Source organism: Mustela erminea, chromosome 17, assembly GCF_009829155.1.
Source record: "Mustela erminea isolate mMusErm1 chromosome 17, mMusErm1.Pri, whole genome shotgun sequence".
Classification (NCBI taxonomy): Eukaryota; Metazoa; Chordata; class Mammalia; order Carnivora; family Mustelidae; genus Mustela; species Mustela erminea.
The window spans coordinates 47,435,232-47,450,419 of record NC_045630.1 but is presented as its reverse complement, the minus strand read 5'-3'; the positions used below and the strand labels follow the sequence as shown (position 1 = coordinate 47,450,419).

The following is a 15,188-nucleotide window of genomic DNA, read 5'->3' as shown; positions in this document are numbered from 1 at the left end:
TATGTTTTCATAAACAATAAAGATGGCATAGATTTAACACATTTTCATATGAATAAGATTGAATCCCAATGTTTTCTCTTACATCAAAGTCTTCCAGTGTACTAGTATCAAGTAAATGCTTGATACAAAATCCATTTACAGTCACACTCAGGTTAGACATTAAGAATGGAAACCACACCTCTCTGTCCACATAACATGACTTTACAATCCTACTTTGTCCATTCACACTACCCTGATCCCTTCCCAAACCTAATCAACCTCCCATTCCAAAGACCCTCATTAAATAAGATTTCCTGTACTCAAGAAACTTTGACCTTGCTTCCGCAGTTCTGATGCATTGCCAAAGCTCTCCTGAGGTGACCATCTCCCTTATCTAAGGAAGCAATAAACTCAGCTTTGTCTCAGATTGTGTTGGTGACATTAGGGAAGCTAGCTTTAACAAAGCCTGCAACTTTTCTAAGGCCTTAAGGATTATTTTAAACTGCAAAGCCCTTTGTAAACATAGGTTTCTTGATATAGCACTAATGATATTAACAATATAACTGGCATTATAAGTGAGTATATGCATTCTTGTTGCATTTAACTCTTTCGTAAAGAAGAGTTAAATTAAAAAGAGTTAAATTAACTTAACTTAAATTAAATTAAGTTAAATTAAAAATTTAACTCTTTCGTAAATCATGCTTTGAATTTACAATAGACGATGAGAGAATATTTTCATTCTGTTCACTTGTGATACAAGTGGTTAAAATTCATCAATTCACATTAAAAAATTGTAAATTAAGATTTTAGTTTCAAAATAAGAATACAAAACAGTAATTTCATTTTTACTACCTCATAACATTTCTTTCTATATATAGGAATTTCAGATTGCTCTTTCAGGAAAAATAGTTAAATGCAACTTCCTTAATATGAAGTCTTACCTTTTCCAGTTTTGAAAGAGCAAGAGAGTAACAGTCTTTGGCTCTGAATTGCATGAATCTCATGTTGGCTGGGTGGGTAAGTTCTGTGATAATACTGAGACTGGAAAACAACCTGTATTAAAAAAAACAAACAAACACACAAAGAACATTTGCATTACGCTAACAATCCAATATGGCATTTTTGTATAACAACATATTTATGAGTAAGTGTTTCCTAGCCTTAGGCATAAAAGTACATGCAATTACAGCAGCAGGCATTGCCACAAAAACTGTCCATATAATGCAAGAAAAATGGAACAGTTTTCCAAAGAATATTTTAACCAACATTTTAGCAATGTAAGAAAAATAAATTTAGTAATTTGGCTTTCATTAGACATTTCTCTCTACAATTATGAAGTGGCAGAGAATAGAAACTCATGAAGCTGATTTAAGAAGTTACAAGGTGACTTTGTGGATAATGTTAAAATTAAAATTTATAAATGAATACACTGATTGACAAAGATGTCACGTGATAAGCTTGCTGTTTATAATATGAGTTCTTTGATCTTCTAAGTTCCCTATCCTCATAGTATGCAATTTTAAATGTCAAATCTTGATATAATGACCTTCTGAGAAGAGAAAATATTTTAGCTGAAATAACATTTCATTATAACGAATTGAGGCCAAGGCTCAGTTGATAGTGTTCTTCTAAAAGGATCCTAAAGAAAGCATTAGATTTCTTCCTATACACCTCCTTCCCTCCAAAACACACACACACACCCCTGCACACACACACACACACCCCTGCACACATACATACATGATAATAACTATCACATCTTAACTTCATTATTGTTATTTTTATTTACTGAGGGCAATATTTAACACCTACGTTAACAAGTAATTATCAAGTATTTGTGATAGGACAGCTCTGGTCTCTAGGACATAAAAACAAGTATGAAGTGAAATTTTGCCTTTAAATTAGGCTATACTACCTATAGGAAACTAAAAAAAGTATAAATTATAAGGCTGTACATATTTTTTTGGTACATATTTTTCTAGGGGTGATAAATATGGCTGGCTGAGTCCTCACAGATTATGTAGCATTAAGACACCAGTAAACGGACAGCTCATGAGAAGCATCTAGAACAGTGTTGAGATATAAGGCCAGAAAAGTAATTTGTGAGAAAAATGTAGTTGCAAACCAATGAAAAGCTATTTCATCTTTCGGGAAATTTTCATTTTCTCTGAGAAATATACATTTATCTTCCATAGATAGCATTATTCTAACTTTGGATATATTTATGATTACTTGGATGATATAATCCCTTTTTTATTTTTAATTTTTTAATTTTTATAAACATATATTTTTATCTCCAGGGGTACAGGTCTGTGAATCACCAGGTTTACACACTTCACAGCACTCACCAAAGTACATACCCTCCCCAATGTCCATAATCCCACCCCCTTCTCCCGAACCCCCTCCCCCCAGCAACCCTCAGTTTGTTTTGTGAGATTAAGAGTCACTTATGGTTTGTCTCCCTCCCAATCCCATCTTGTTTCATTTATTCTTCTCCTACCCACTTAAGCCCCCATGTTGCATCACCACTTCCTCATATCAGGGAGATCATATGATAGTTGTCTTTTTAACACATTATATCAAATAGAAATATATATATGTAGCTATATATTAGAGGTCTGAGTTACAGTGAGTGGTAATATGATTAGGTGACCTGATCATTGTACTTTAGTGACTTGTAGAATGGAAATTAGATAGAACCAAAAAAAATGTATATGATGTACCATTTCTGTTCTGTATAAATGAACCTATACCACTGTTTAGACTGAGAAAGTGAATGCATTACCTAAGTCTGCCACCTAGTGAAAATCTGTAACTATAACCCATATCTATAACAAAATAAGACTTAAATATTGAAATGTTTTATTGCATTGCCTTTTAAACCTACAAAATATTATTCACATTCAATTATAATACTTTTATAAATTTGGTTTATATTAATTATATATCTTTTAAATACTCATCTATAATTCTATTTCTGGGCCTTAACATGGCCTAAAACACATTCTGTTTATAAGGTATCTTAGATATAAAATGACATAAAAAGTCTATCTTCCCTAGGTATGAGGATCACATTAAAGCAATATTACAGTTGAAAAACAATATTGTTTTTTCTATTTAAAACTTTTCTACAATTAGTTTATGTTCTGATTGAGTGATGTGAGTATCACTGTGGAGATGTACAAAATCTCTGTGGAATAGTTCTCTGCCTAAATTAATTTATTCAAAAAGTATTTTTGACAGACATGCCTTGTAATACTAACTAATACAGAGATGGAAAACACACTATATACTCTATTTCCCAGACCACTGGGAGAACTCTGGGACTAGCTGCAATTATATATTGAAGCAAAACAAACACAAGGACATATAAACCTGGAAAATGTTTATAGTATCTTAATAAAAGTACTCAGCTATTGTTTTACATTATAAATTTCGATCTGTTGGGCAGATGGCTGGGCATGATGTTTCTGAGTAATGGGAGTATACTTTATATATAGGTGCACACACTTAGATATATGAAACACTAGTTTTAGACTACGATTGACTAAACACTAAACACTAAAATAAATATGAATTTTTTTTACAAACGCTTTTTAAATACTTTAGGTCTGAGTCCGAGTTAGTAATAAACGAGACTATAATAAATATCAGATATGTCCTATATTTAAATTTATCCATGTAAATAATCAAAAGAATACAAAAATATTTTTTTACTATATAAAGGAATCATTCTCGCATTTATGCAAATTCATTACCAATATTTTCAATTATATCATTTTCCAAGTGTAGAGGTATGTTATTTCTTCAATGAGACTATGACTACTTGTGCCAAGCTGAAGACAATATTCTCTTTTTTATTTTTATTTTTTAGCTTGCCATTTATGCTCTTAGCATCCTGGGGAGGCGAATCTTTTAAATGACCAGCTCTCCCTGCTCTTACTATCCCCCCCTCCTACCGCAAACCACTTTTCACATTGTAGCTAAAACAATATTTTAAAACTCCATCTTTCCGTGGTTTCCTTCCTGTTAACTCCTGTAATGAAGATCGACTTGCTGCGAAGCTCTGGAAACCAGGACCTCGAGCCTTTGGCTATGCTGCCCCCATGTGGCATGCTCGCCTCCTCTCTTTGCCGGCTTAGTCTAACTTGCAGGTGAAAGATGAATTTCTCAGGGAGGTGTTCCTTGATCACTGGACTAGATCATATACTCTTGTTGTCTGGATGTATATAACATTCTTTTTTTAAATTTAATTTTTTTTTAAAGATTTTATTTATTTATTTGACAGAGAGAAATCACAAGTAGATGGAGAGGCAGGCAGAGAGAGAGAGAGGGAAGCAGGCTCCCTGCTGAGCAGAGAGCCCGATGCGGGACTCGATCCCAGGACCCTGAGATCATGACCTGAGCCGAAGGCAGCGGCTTAACCCACTGAGCCACCCAGGCGCCCTTAAATTTAATTTTTAAATTAAATTTTAAATTAAATTTAAATTTACTTTTAAATTAAATGTAATTAATTCTAAATTAATTTAAATTTAAAAATTAATTAAAAATTAAATTAAAATTTAATTTTAATTTTTTAAACTTAATTTTAATTTTCACCATTCTCCAGTTCAATTTTTAAATGAATTGTTTCATGTTCCCAGCTTAGACTATCAGCAACTCAAAGCCAGAATGCCTTCATCACGACTGATCACTGTCTGCCTTCAGCACCACAGCAGCCATAGACAGCATCCTGTAGAGGCCCCAAACTCACTAGATGCTTAGTAATACCCCGTGGATAAATCAAGCTGTAGGTGTATGTAGAGGTCCACCTGACCTGTACTGGGCTAATGCAAGAATTTCTCCTTCCAAACACATCACAGATCCATGACTTGAATGAATGTTTCCACAGACAGAGCACTAATGGTAGTTATCTTAGTAGTTTAATCAGCTAAATTTTAGGGGGAAAAGCAAACACAAAAATATCTTCATATTAAAATATCAGCCCAAGGGACTTCTGAACTAAGTCACTCCTAGGCTTTTACAAGGCAGATAAATCGATGCTAAATCAACTAAATGAAGAGACTATTAGACTGAGAAGGTCCTAACACTTCAGCCTACGTAAGCAAGCCAAAACCTCAGCCTATAAAAGCCTCAAGGCTAAGACATCAAAACCAAAGGACATCCACACAGTCGGCTAGGCTATCTTGAATAAAACCACTTAAGCCGTGGCCAAATAATTTCCTTGCTTTGCTTCTGCCTCTTCTCGATGAGTCCCTAACTCCTGTTCTTGGAGCGTTTCTAACCACTTCCTATCTGGCGCTGCCAGATTTGAACCAATTTTTACTCACAATTGTTAGTATGCCTTAGTTTATCTTTTACATTAGTAACTATTTGCATTCGTAGCCATTCTGTATTAAACTAATGTTTTAACTATCTTGTGTGCTCTCTAGAAAATTCTCTGCTTCTCAACTTCCACAGAAAGTTTTCTTGCTTTTTCTTTTCCGGATGCACAGACTTAAGGCCGTTGGTTTGAATCAGCCATTTTTTTTTTTTCCTATATAAGATAGGATGAGCCAGTAAGCTGCCTTCAATGCTGCTTTTTTTCCCAGCTAAATGAGGATAATGAGAGATGCCATTGACACGCCAAACATTCCCTAAGTAGAGCATTTTGATACTTAGTCTGACGTAGCCATTTTGAAGCAGTTGTTTTTAATTCAAAGCACGTTTTGCACGTTTTGGCACAGTTGTTTAAATTTAGCTAAGATCAACACTTCTTCATAAAAATGTAAAAACAGGCAATATGTTCAAACATACCAGGTACTTCTTCGGTAAAACTTTAGGAAGAGAAACTTAAAAGTGAGGACTTGCTGGTCTTTCAATTTGGAAAACTGCACAAACTTCAGGAGTGATCAAGTATTTGAGTGTTGAAACTTTGTATGCCAAGTTCTAGACTCTGAATGTGGAAAATAAAATACTTCCTGAAAGGGTTCTCTGGAAGAAATAGGCAGAGGCAAACCCAGCAAACCCATAATTGCCACACTGTATAAAGACACACTGAACTGTGTAGTTGTTTTCAATTACAAAAATATGTTTAAGTTATAAATGCAATTCCAGACGAAAAGGCATCCTTCTCATGCCCCTAGCTCTCCTCTAACTCTTCTTAAACCTCACTCCTACCCCCAACTATACTGCTAATGCATTAATGAGATTCTCCTACTTTTGCCTTTGGTCTTTTGGGACTGAGTAACTCTGAAAGGTCCTTGAACAATCTGGAAGGAATAAAGGCTTGCCAAGTGAAGCTCTATGTCCTAGTAAGGCAGGGGTTCAAGTGATCAATGTGAGCTTCTGAATAACAACAAATTTAACCTTACCCCAGACTGGCAAAACAGACGATACCAGTTATACCAATAATTTGTGAACCAGAGCCCCGTTACTTTCATTTCATACTTGATTTCCATCTCAATCTTGTCTCCTGGGCTCTAATACAAGCACAGATTGAAGATTTTTCTAACATATTCCTTAAGTCATTTTAAAAGCTGAGAATGCAAAAGTCAAAATGCCCCCGCATCAAAATGGAGTGTCAAAATAATCAAGTTGAAATGGAATGTGCCCAAAGAGCTTCACAGTCCTTTACAAATGCTAAAACAAAATGTAGCATCGTCCCATGCAGAGCAACAGCATAAGGTCACCTTAGTTTGCTAAATGCATACAGATGCCAAGCAGATTAGAATTTGGTTCTCCTTTGAGGAAATTAATGACATTCATGAAGATGGAAGGACTGGGTGAGATATTTTAGAGATACCATTATTGAAATAAATTCCTAAGCCCAAGACGGAGCTTCTCCTGCTAGGTTGCCATGTCAGCAAACTAAAACTTAGATTCTAACTTTTGTGTCTCTGTGATAAAATTAATTTGCATATCAGGACCCACAACTCGGAGGCTGCCTCCGTGGCCCCGCCCACATCACAAATCTAAACTTAAGTCCCAAGTACTTATAGTGAATACCTATTAAGGAAACCTAGTATACACTAATCTCAATCCTCCAAATCAGCTTTAGCTAGTCAGCTTATTGTAGAGAACAGGATCTACTAGCCTGACCAGGAAATGCCTGACCTCCTAGCCCGCCATGCCGAATTTACAAGGTGCCCCTTCTAGCATTCTTTAAATCTCGCTCTTGCCCTGGATCTCTCTGGAAAAATGTCCCACTGCTTGTGAAGCACCATACTTGCCCAATCCATAGGCTATCTTCCCTTGAATAAAGGCTATCAAGCTTGTTACTAAATTGTTTTAGTTTTGTCATTTGACACCCATAAATGCTATACTTGACCAGAAACACAATATACCCAGTCAGCCAACCCCCAAATGCCAAGCCAAACCTGGGCTCTACACTTAGTTCTTTGTTCCTTGTTCCTTACTCATTTTGTTTTTCTCTTTCCTGTTCCTTGTTCTTTATCCTATAAGAGCTTCCTGCCGCCCACCCTGTCTGGACCTTAGGAATGGAGACTGCCCACTTCATGAAGTGTTAAATAAAGTCTATTTGTATCACCTAAATTGTCTTCTTCAATCATTTTTAACACTATTCACTCTTGTATACTCAACATTCCCTTGAAGATGGAGTATTATGCTTTAGTCCTAAATAGCTTGGTACCCAGCCACTGGGATGAGATTTCTGGTTGCCTGTTGCACACTTATGAGGATATCTGGATTCTACCTCTGGAACTGGTCATCTGTCTTTAAGGAATTTCATGCAAGGTAGTGGGCAGAGAACCTGAAAGAAAACTGGGAGTGGAGGAAGGGAGAATGGGAGAGTTGAGATCGGTATCAGTCCATAGTAGATAATCAGTAATTATCTGTTTAGGGTTTCAGCACAGGAGTGATTATAATGATTGATCTGGAACTTAATCTGGTAAGGAGGGAAGAAAAGCTCTCAGGTGAATAAGGAAAGTGAAAAGGTATTTGATCCAGTGGGTAGTATGTTCCAGTGGAGACACAGGACTATTAAAAATTGGAGGTATTAGAAGAATTGAAGCAGAAAATAAGCAGTGGTATTCCCAGAGCTCAATGAAATTGAGAGGAAGGAGGGGAATGTTACTGGTACTTCAAGGAAAAGGCTATGACCAGGAGAATAGGTGCCTAAGGTAAGACATTGAAAGGATCGTCTAAATGGAATTGCTGAAATCATCAAGAATGATGGTAGAAATAGGGCTTTCAAGAGTCACAGTGAATCAGGAACCCAAATCATCAAGGAATGTGGGAAAGTGACCTCAAAAGTGGTAACTGACTGCATCTATACAATGAAATGGCCAAAAAGTGGTAACTGACTGCATCTATACAATGAAATGGCCAAATCTGCATGATTTTGGTCATTTGTCTATATAAGCAACATTCCATACATCACAAGGATCAATCAGTATCTGACTTTTGTACTTTATTATGCAAGACTAGCCTAGTTTAGCATGCACTGATCACCAGCTCAAGGACTATTCCGTTAAAGAGTTTCACAGATTTTTTTTTTCCTGAAAAATATTGTTACGTACTTAGTGAAATGATGATAATACCACAACATAGATATCTGCTTTTAGTTATTCTGGTCAGTTAGTTTTAAAAGATTAGAGCCTTTGCACCTTTCAGGAAGATGGGGATTTATTATTATCTATTTATTATTATCTGTAAATCAAAATAACTCATTCATAGACTATATAATAAAAGCCAAGCCAAATCATTGAAACTTTACCATAACAAAAAATAAAGCATAATAGAAATAAAGCATTAATAAGCTGAAAATTAAAGTGATATGTTTCATAAACAGACTGGGGATCCTCCCCTGTTAAAAATGTAACTAACTTTTGCCATGCATAGAACCAAAAAGTATGATTTCACTTTGTTCGCTGGCTATAAATCTCATCCCTCTCTGAATTAATTTTCCACTTGTAATTTCTTTTTTCATTCTCCGGGGGTGGGGGGATTACTTACATATATGTCATATTTTAAACATGTGCTATGCAACCTTTAAATATACTATTTCATTTAGCCCAATAACTAGTTAGCTATATTCTAAATGAACTGCCACAGTACAGTAACTTTAGAGGATACATTTTTCTACTTTTGGAACAAGAGGTTCTTATGCAAGTTCTGAGTAAATTTTCCAGATGCTGTGACAGATTCATCACCTACCTAATTTCTGGTCCTTACATTAACACTGCAGGAAGGGTTAATTATTTTCCACATGCATTTTATAGATATGAGAAACTGAATTTCTATGAGGTTAAGAAATATACTTAAAGTCACATGTATCCGCTGGAACCTCAGGGATTGAAGTGCCAGATGAAGTTTGCTGCTGTACTGTTCCAAAGTCTGTGGCTTTTCTACTTTTCTATTTTCACATGAAAGTGGTCATGATAGTGCTAATAATTACAGTCCCTAACATTCATAGAGTAACTGAAAACTTCCAACCATGTACTACAGCAGTACATATTTTTAAATCCCAAACAACCTTGTGATTAAGACACGAGGTTTAGAGAAGGAAGTAACGTGCCTAAGAGCATATAATAAATAGTCAACATAAGTGGGACTCACATCTAGGCTTTCTCTTCTGAATTCTGAACTCAAACAACAAATTGATAATTACCCTCAATACAGGCTTTGCTACAATATGAAGGTGTTAATGTGGAACAAGAGATGATGATGGAGTTCAGACTGTTTTATTTACTTCCATAATCTGGTACCTCAGATAGTTCCTTTAGACTTCCACAAAACTCACAAAACTAAATTAATGATCTTTTAGATATTTACATTTTAAAATGATTTCAGAAAGAACCATTTCAAGTGACAAAGATGTCTTCATTTACAAGTAATTTTGACTTTGCTTATAGCATGGACTTTTCTCTAGTTTTCTTTCTTACCCAAAGATAATCATAATGGAAATTCCTATCTGGGCAAGTTTATTAATGAAAAACAGGAAAATAGTGAGGATAAGGTTATGAGTTGGCTCTTAACATGGGTAAATTACCTTTTCACAGCCTTACAATATTTCATTTAGTAATCCAGATTGTAAATGCATACTTTTGGCCACTGCCAGGCATAAAACCAAAATTAGGTCCCACTTTGTCCATCAAAAATCTTGACTGCAACTGCACAGGAATTAGAATTTGTTATTGTTAAACTACACCAGAAAACAGGTTTGTTACTCTATCTGCTTTGAAAAGAATGACCCTGAGTTAGAAATTAACCATACAGTGCCAGTCCTACATTGGAGGCTAAATAAGCATTTGCTTTAGGATCAAATGAATGAATATAACTTCAATGTAAGTACCTCATGTTCATTCTTTATATACAGAGTCAGAGTCAAATATTTCACCAATATTAGCAGTAAATAGGCCACAGGGCTGAGTTATTGAGACATTTACCTGAAAAGGGTCTGCACATTTACAATTGTTTTGGCGTCGGCCATGTAGTCTTCCTCTGCACTCATGGTACTCTCTTTGTCCACAACCACCATGTTGGCAGCAAAAGTCACTCCACACCTGAGTAAATCATCTAGGCTTTGATAAAAATCAACAGAGAAGAACAGGCTTTCAATAAACCACCATACTACGAACAGGGCGTGCTTATCCACTACACTTGTATAGGCTGCCATTAGAGATGGCTTTCACACTATCTGCCCTGGTAGATACAAGTTGATGGGAATTAAAATATAGTATTCTGTGCTGACATGAAATATTCATATCTTTGAGCTCTCTCTGTTTCATTAGATCCCAACCATTTCAAAGCATTATGTGTTAAGAAATTTTATTTAATAATATTTATCAATTATATAACTAAAACATGAAAAACACCCATTTTGCAATCAAATAGATAAAGCACATTAGAACTATGTTTTTATGGTTAGCACACTATTTCAAAGGCAGGACATTTATTTATTCTTTATAATTCCTATGGTACTTTTGGTAAGAGTAGCAATGAATGCTTATATTAATTTAGATGGCTTAGCCCAACAAAGAAGTATTAAACTGTGAAGTGTTTATTTTTAAATGTGTATTATTTCTCTGTGTAAAGCTATGTGTTAAAGATTGGTTCTGCACAGCCATGAGCATGAAAAATATATAAACATCAGTTGTATTCAAACTTACCATTCAGCCAGCCTAAAGGTTTTGAGCCAGTGATTTAATGACCTGATCTTTTTGACTGTGTGAAATGCCTGCTAAACCAGGATACAAATTCCCATGAATTATAATAGTCTTTTCCTCTACCACTGTTAAATACTAGCATTCTCCCACTGAATTAAAAGAAAATGTTGCCATTGAAGCTGACTGAAAGAACCACTCTCCCCTGCCTCTGCTTCATACAAAACAGAAAAATACAACTGAATCAGATAAAGGAGACTGACCTTGAAGGAGTATAAGAATGTTCTAGGTACTAAGTTGATTGAGGATGGAGAAGAATTGGGCTAAATGATGCCCACATCTTCTGATTTAAAATAGAAGTGGAGAACTTAAAGAACGGTAGTTCCTTTGAGATTCTTAAATTACAGGTAAATTGCCTGGTAAGAGGGGTCAGGGCCATAATTTCGAATCAATAAGATGATCAAGTTTAATCCCTAGAAATATCTTATTTTGATGTTTCTTTTAACTTGGAAATTCACAATTGTTCTTGTATCTATTAAAAAACTGTTTTAAAAAAGAAAGAAGTAGGTGGAAAATTAATGTAATATGGTCCCTTATGGGTCATAAAAATGATGACCAAGTCATATACCTTCAATCCACCTTACTATAATTTTGAATCATTTTCTATTTGAATTCTTAGGGTTTTTTCCCCAATAAAAAATAATCTCTTCACTATAATTATCTATATTAAAAAAGGGAAAGATAAGGTGATAGAAGATAAGCTTGATTGTTAAAAGATATACAGATACAAGTTATGATGGGAAAATGAATATTTCATCAGTAATAAGTCAATGAAGTTGAAACTTGACAAAAAAATTTATTATGCATACCTGTGCTAAATAGCTAATAGCTACCTATACCCACATGTTTCAGTTCATTCCATACTCAAAATATTGGCTGTCGTAGTTTACGTATAGCCTTGACAAGTGACTTTAGTAATTATGATAAATATAAGTTTAAATCTATAGTAAATACATAAATTGGAATGGCATTTCAGAACCATGTATAAACATTTTGTTTTTCAGGTTTTAAGGTTAGATTATTTAATTTTATATCCATTTAATAATAATTTTTACTCCTTTTTCCCCTTTTTTAATCTGGCTACAAATTTATTCTTACAACACTACGTCTGTTTACAACACTACGTCTGTCTGTCATGACTTCTCCACACTATCCTATTTGCAAAGCCACTGCCTGTATTTTTATTCAGCATAGTTGCTTTACAGCATTTGGCCACCAGATGGCTGCCTAAGAAATAAGTCAATATTCATGAAAAAAAGATAATCTAAATGGCAACACTTCCTTTTAACTGTTTTCTAAGCCTTCCTTTTCAAGGAGAACTGTAATGTGAATGTATGAATCCACGGGACTGTTTGTAAGTGTTTTAATTCACTCAAAGGTGTTTTTGGCTTTTTAATGAAAATTCAAACACTAGGGTAAGAGAAGAACACAGTGAATCTCCATAATCCAATCACCCACTCAGATTCAATAATGATCAACTTGTAGCCAATCCCGTGTCATCTCTAATCATAGGAAGTTGATCCGCTCCTTTCTTCTTTCCCTCACCATAAACACTTCCATAAAGAATTCATTTCATAGTTTACATCAGCAAAGACAGATGGGAGGGTTTTTTTTTTTTTTTAAATATTGTTTTTCTAATGAATTTCAGTAGAATACTATCACTCCAAAGTAATATTACTATAAAATAAAGGTTGATTTCATGTTTATAAATTTAAATAGTAATTTCAATACATTTAACTACATCTTAGTTGATTAGTATTAAGATATCTGATAATGCAAATTACATTAATATAGAATTAAATAAACATTAGTCAGTTTGCTCTTTAATGTATCCACAGCCAATAAACACTTCCAAAGTTATAAAACTTTGTTTTTTCAATCTACAGGACAAACGTAAGCATGAAAATTCTTAATTAGTAACTTTAGCATTTTGTTTTGAAGGCTCTGGCTGACTTTTTTTTTAAATGGAAAACTAGCACATTTTATAAACATAGTAGTTTTATGATCTTAGTTTTATATTTCCTATAAATCATATTCATCCATATAAAAGAATTTATATTTTAATACACATTGCACACATTTGACTTTTTGATTAACAAATTTTTAGAAATTATATACTGATATATGTTACTAAAATAAAGGAAGTTCTTAAGGAAATGCTCTAGTTTATAAATCTGGCTTAAAAGGAGCATCTTTAAATTACTGGAAGATTTCCAGAAGTTATGACAATGTCATCAAGCATCACAACAGTGGACCATTAGATTTTCTCTACCCCAAGGCCCACAGTAATAACGTTATTGCTAGAGACAACACAAAACTGAAATAGCTTTAGAAACTAAACAAAAGTGACAAAATTCACATGCAGCGAGATTTGTTTTAATTCAACAACAGATTACTGCTTCGCAAGTTTGAATACAAGATTTGTAACACAAGAACATAAGCTCTGCATGCAAAATACACCATATTTGCAATACTGAAATGGCAAATTACACTCATCATGCAACACGGGGCCACAGCACATGACAAACCACAGGACACCACGCTGGTTAGTGTGCCAAAGATTTCGTCACCTACTTGTCAATAGAGCCCACCATGTAGTAAACCATTGGAAACCAACAGATTGCATCCAGAAAATGCATATCTGGCCTAAGTAGCAGATGGGTTACAAAATGAAACACAATGTCACAACAGTGGCAGCGCTTCTAGGGAAAGGAAGTAAGTTGACTTAGTTTGCATTTCCAAAACTAAACACTGTTTGACAAGATTAATTTTAAGTGCCTTTTTTCTTAACATTAATTATGAAATATTATTTGTACTTGTTATAAATATACAATGCACTCAGAATGATAAAAACTTGTATTTCTGCTTTCTAAATCAGAAACATTATGGCATTATTCTACAAAAGAACTGAACTGATATTCTTAATTATAACTAAAAAGTCATATCGACGAGTTTCAAAATTATTCATGCAGAATAAAATGAGAAATTAATGATTTTTTTAGATGGCCCAAAGCGTAGAGAACTAAATTAGCATGCTTAACAAGAGCACCTCTCTTTAAGGAAAATACACAATTAAACACAACCCTTAATATGTCAGGATACCAGTCAATAAATATAGTATATGCACCCATGTACCACATTTATTAAAGAAAATTAAAACAAAAATAATTCACCTTTTAAGTAATTGACTTACTCCATATATAATTGAGCAAATAGTTATTGAAATTTTCACTTACATGCATATTTGAGGAAAGCATCATAATCCTGGATGCTTCCTTAAAACTCACCTAATCTATTGCATTTATTTTATAAAGTTATTGATTCTTTCATGCATTTATTCACTCAGCATATATGTATCCAAAACTTGTGATACAACAGACACTTCAGTATACTAAGGCATATGAGAATATTGTGTTTCTTTGTACTGTAAGAAATACATTTTTTGGAGCACAGATAAAAGCACACAATTACAATGCATTTTAATCAGAAAAAATAAACGTAAGTTGTACTTAGCAGGCATAATTAGGGGTCATTTCACAGAGGTTATGTTTAATCTGGATGTTTGCTAGTAAAGGAGAAAGAGAGGGAAATTCTAGGAAAAGGGAAGTGTAGCACCTATAATATTCCAGCTAAATGAAGCTTTTTCCTCCCTGACTTATTTTCTTTCTGCTAATCATCTTCTTAACCCTTTACACTCTAAAGAAAAAGAATGCACAATACAGTTAAATGAAAAAAGATGATGTGCCAAGGAATACCACTATGGTAATGTTGATCTATCCCTCCCACCATTACATTTCTTTGTAGTCCTTTTAAAAGGCCCCATATTATTACATATTATAACTGTACCACAGTTCATTTTAAAATATCCTCAATTAGCTTGTAAGGCATTTTCACTTTTATGCTACTGAAGTTAAAAGTTATTTCCAGTATCTTGCTATTACAAATACAGATATGAACATCTTTGAATGAAATTTTTCTAGCGCAATTTTTTAAATCATTTATTGCAAAACATTCATAGAAGGTATATTAGTGAATCATAGAATA

At 34.2% G+C, this 15,188-nt stretch overlaps 1 protein-coding gene across 3 annotated transcripts in view; it reads right to left on the bottom strand.

The window, feature by feature from the left end:
- The window catches only part of KCNT2 (potassium sodium-activated channel subfamily T member 2), a 250,958-nt gene that overhangs the window by 66,691 nt on the left and 169,079 nt on the right, over positions 1 to 15,188 (bottom strand). For all 3 annotated transcript variants that reach the window (XM_032318559.1, XM_032318558.1, XM_032318557.1), the window contains exons 19-21: positions 13,719 to 13,790; positions 10,368 to 10,502; positions 921 to 1,032 (exon numbers count right to left, since the gene is read on the bottom strand). In XM_032318559.1, the coding sequence (XP_032174450.1) occupies positions 921 to 1,032; positions 10,368 to 10,502; positions 13,719 to 13,790 (319 nt within the window). The remainder of the gene's footprint in view (positions 1 to 920; positions 1,033 to 10,367; positions 10,503 to 13,718; positions 13,791 to 15,188) is intronic.